The sequence below is a fragment of the Amia ocellicauda genome, chromosome 20 (assembly GCF_036373705.1).
Source record: "Amia ocellicauda isolate fAmiCal2 chromosome 20, fAmiCal2.hap1, whole genome shotgun sequence".
NCBI classification, from domain to species: Eukaryota; Metazoa; Chordata; class Actinopteri; order Amiiformes; family Amiidae; genus Amia; species Amia ocellicauda.
In genome coordinates, this window is record NC_089869.1 from 4,910,242 (window position 1) to 4,914,661 (window position 4,420).

General features: G+C 40.1%; 1 protein-coding gene across 1 annotated transcript; it reads right to left on the reverse strand.

The window, feature by feature from the left end:
• Positions 1-45: 45 nt before the first annotated feature.
• On the reverse strand, positions 46-4,069 carry LOC136715586 (glutathione S-transferase omega-1). Its single transcript, XM_066692843.1, has 6 exons — positions 3,911-4,069; positions 2,548-2,656; positions 1,855-2,077; positions 1,465-1,566; positions 694-800; positions 46-559 (listed from the first exon to the last, which is right to left on the reverse strand). Exons 1-6 carry the CDS (start codon positions 3,939-3,941, stop codon positions 409-411), a joined length of 723 nt encoding a protein of 240 aa, XP_066548940.1. The 5' UTR covers positions 3,942-4,069; the 3' UTR covers positions 46-408.
• Positions 4,070-4,420: the final 351 nt, after the last annotated feature.

Genomic DNA, 4,420 nt, shown 5'->3' on the forward strand with positions numbered 1-4,420 from the left:
TATGCTTGTATAATTATACTTAAATAAAAAACTCAAAGCTGCAACACCAGTACAACAAACTGGATTTATTGACACAATATCAAAATAACTGAATTTGCAGTATCAGAAGTTTTAATGACATTATAGAGAACAGGATACACACAGAAATAGCTTCTATAACAGATTACATACTAGTTTGCTCAAAATACATTAATCATCAGATTGATCTATTTAAAAAAAAAACAGCCATGCTAGAGAGAATTCATTTTGAAACAAAACTGGAGGCTTTGAAGAAATAATGTCCTAAGGGTATAGCCTTGCTTGATTAACTTGAGGACATGGGAAGTCTGATACAGCAGGTTTTTAACATGAAAATATAAAACCTGGAAAAGAATAAAGAACCTGTATACCAGCATTTTCACCTTGAGCTTAAAGACCATAATCATAATTAGGTTTGCCATCAATGTACGTCTTGTAAAAGGCCTTGTAAGTGTCGGAGTCAATAATGCTGGCCTTCACTGAGGGGTCCTGCAACATGCGCTCGGTCCAGCTCTTCAACTCTGGAATGCTATCCAGGCAGCTGGGAGATTTAAAAGAAAAAGAGTCAAGGGACATTCAAATGTTAGTGTACAATCAATAGTCCTCAAAGCCCAGACTTAAGTAGTGGTTGCAAATTGACCTGTGGAAGGGAATTATGACAATACCAATACATACAGTTGCAAAGAGAGCGATTCCATCCTCTCAAACCACGGCCAGATCATATAGTCAATCATAGACACAGAGTCTCCGCCGAAGAACTTGATCTTTCTCTTGACAAGGATCTGCAAAATTAAAAGCAGGAATTTAAGAGAGAGCCTACTATACATGCACACATTGTAGTTAAATTTGCTCCATAGACTTTGCCAGAGAGATATTCTGATTAGGGGCAAGTTCCACTTGGCTCAAATTCCCATCAAGGATATTGTTAGACACCATAAAACATACCAGCAATTCATGATTTGCACTTGATGTTAAAAATCTTTTGGATAACGCAAGCCCCTCAGTAGTGGTTTCCATTTCAAATTATAATAGGCCAAGTAAGATACAAAAAAGGCTATCCAGTGTCCCCTAGACCATGCAGGGTCAGCTCATGTGTATTTACAGCCTACACAGTATTTAACAGACATTATGTATTTTTTTAGATGGTTAGAGCAGTCAATGGCATGTTTAAATATTCAGACTACATCATTTCAAATTAGCAGTATTACATCATTCAGCAGCACAGAAAATTGCATAATTAAAGGAATTGGAAAAAAAAAAAAAAAAAAAATCGGCTTTAATAGAAAAAGTGTCTGCAGCTGCCATAGGAGTCCAGTTGAGAATTACCAGTGACACAGTCTCTCTCCTATTGCACACGGAGATGTTCAATGCCCCCAGTTCTGATGACTTCTTACCCTAATTGTATGGAATCAAGGCACTGAAACAAAACTAAGTGGGTTTTCTTGCCTCATTAAATTTCACAAGGTGTGTCTTTAGTTCTTCCTCCAGTACAGATACATCTTCTCCATTTTTCCTGGCCATTGGAATCTTGTAAAAATATGAAGTCACCTGAAACAAACAAAAAAAAAGTACAGAACTGAAAGTAACGTTAAGCTCCGTTCTCTTCACCTAGCCAGGAATCACCCATCATGTAACCTTAAAGGTTTTTTTGACAAATCTAACATTTGTAGACATCTGAAAAAGTGGATATCGTATTCAGAATAGTACATTTAGTTTCGGAATTATTTTTGCATTATTAAACATGTATATAAACCAGCATAGAACAATACTTTCTCTCTTTTACATTGCAGTGTTTATTGAAAGGGCTCTCTGTTCTGTCCTATATGCTGAGCCAACCTTGGAGAACTGCTCTTGCAGCATCTTCTGCTGGGCTTTCTCATAGGGATCCTTTGGGAGCAGTTTCTTCCCAGGGTATGCCTCATCCAGGTAATCACACGTGATTGGGGACTCAGAGATCACCTGACCACTGGGAGTCTCCAGCACTGGGACTAGGCCCAAGGGATTCTTCTCAAGGAACCAATCAGGTTTGTCCTTCAGATTGATGTTGACAATCTCATGCCTGTAATGAAAAAAAAAAAAGACTGCATTTATCTAACTGCAATCATAAACCAACTTCAATCACATTATTGTGTCCAGTTAGCTTATAATGTAAAAACGCTTAGTAGAACAAGGAATGTTATAGTGGTCTGGACACATTATTGCAGAGTCCGAATTATACAATGACAACCTGATGGGGGGGGGGGGGGGGGGGGGGGGGGTCAGCAGAATGAGAGTGTGGTGGGGGGTGATGGTCAAAAATTTTGAGACCGGGGGGATGTTGGGTGGTAACCGTGAGAGAGGGGGGGACCGCATTTTACGAGAAACAGAGCGTTACGTTACACGGTTCAACCCCCACCCCCCTCCTTTTTCGAACCCTGCATTATCTGTGCCAACAGAATTCGTTATATTAACCGGTCTTATAAGGTCCAGTCATCCTAGCCTCCACTAATAAGGTGCATGTGTTGTGGGTTTGAGATTGTGTAAACTTACTGGACACCTTTAGCATGAAGGATGAGGCGGGTTCTCTGTGCGTAAGGGCAGAACCTCATGCTGTATAGCCGGAGCTTTCCCTCAGGTACAGCACCAGGGGCAGGGCTGCCTGTGGAACAACAACTTTTAACTATTAATACAAGGTATGGCAAAGTGCTTGCCAGAGCAAGCACATGAAAAACTCTGCAGTGTGAGAATATGAACTACTATTGTTAGCTTATAATACCAGTGGTTATCAACCCTGGTCCTGGAGGATGCCCTACACTGATGTTTTTTGTTCCAACTGATCTCTCAATTACTTAATTGAACCCTTATCTGAAGTTATAGTGTCCTAAACCAAAGCCTTTACATGATTTTAAACAGTAGGGGTTTTAAGTTAAGTATAACTTATTATCTTAAGGAACCAACTTTTTATCACTTACACAATTTAAAGAGTCAAACGTTACCAAATTATTACTTAAGTAATCGAGAGCTGGTTGGAACATAATCCAGCAGGGTAGGGAGTTCTCCACGACCAGGGTTGGAACCACTGTGCTACAGAATTACATTTTAATAAGATATTAAGCGTATGCTTGTCATTAAAATAATTGCAAGTGTAGCGGTTAGGGAGCTGGATTTCTGAGCGGATAGTCGTTGGTTCAATCCCAGGTGGGGGGAACTGCTGTTGTTCCATTGACCAAGGTACTGTGCCTAGATTGCGCCAATAAAAAATACAAATAAAACGAATGATAGGCCTAATGATAATAAACGTGCGTTTGATTTACGTGCGCCAAAGACGCACACTTTAACGAGCGCCCGCAGTGACTCAGCAGGTTTTGAGAGATGACTCATCTGGCACGTGACATTACACTGCTTTCATCATCTTAAACGTCTGGTCATCCAATGAATAAATCACCACCTTGCATTAAACGTTTCGTTGAATGAATGTCCAACTTGACTTCGATTAAGGAACTTTTTTTTGTTCTCAGCGATTGTCACCGGTCATCTTACGCAGCTCTACGTACAGGTAAACAAACAAAATCACCCGGGAAAGACATTTTAATTGGGTGAAGAAAAATACTGTTCTCACGGCGAGACGATCGGATGCCAATGACTTTGAACACGTTTGAGCCATAGCCGAGTTTAAATATGAATACACTAAAGCCGTACTATGATTTGCTACAGTACTGTTAACGTATCCAAACCGAGATGAGAAACGTCGTTTTCAAAATGCATCGGGCTTACATAAAAACTACTAGGCTATTTACACATAACATATAACAGGTTCTGCAAGAAACACGAAACCTAAGACTTCCAAGTCCCACCGGTCAGTAATTCAAGTACACATGCCCAATTCTACTGGTTTTACAAAGAGGACCCTTACCTTTGCCGACACACTTTGCAGTTGGCTCCATTTCCCAAAACACCACTAAGTGTAAAAAATGAGTTGCAGTTCTGTTAAACAGCAAAGAAAGCGAGTGATACACTTATATTTAAAGAAACTCACGCATGCTCCGTTTTATTCTTTGCTCTGCAGAAAATGCACGCCCACTGTTATGAAATATACTTTTATTAAAGGCACAGTGCATACCCGGACATGCTTACAATTAACCGAATGGTATAATTTGAAGAAAACGTTTGTGTTGTGCGCGGGTTGGCTTTTATTTAGCAGGGCCAAATGTGTGCGTTTTAATAAAATAAATAACCGGTTAATGTGTTATATGGGCAGTTGGCAACCAACTCAAAAGTCTTTTCATTTTGTAAATATGTCAGCTGTGCCACACTGCCCCTTTAAGAAACCGTTCACTTTATCAAGCGTCCGACCCGCTCAACCAATCCGACGCGCTTTACTTAAGGAGTGTTTTATTCTGAGCAATCGGAGGGGAAGAAAAGG

Coding starts and splice junctions, on each gene's coding strand:
- LOC136715586 (XM_066692843.1), bottom strand. CDS start 3,941: ATGGAGCCAACTGCAAAGTGTGTCGGCAAAG. Junction 2,657..3,910: donor TGCAAAGTGTGTCGGCAAAG/GTAAGGGTCCTC, acceptor GTTGTTCCACAG/GCAGCCCTGCCCCTGGTGCT. Junction 801..1,464: donor ACCTTGTGAAATTTAATGAG/GCAAGAAAACCC, acceptor TTAATTTTGCAG/ATCCTTGTCAAGAGAAAGAT.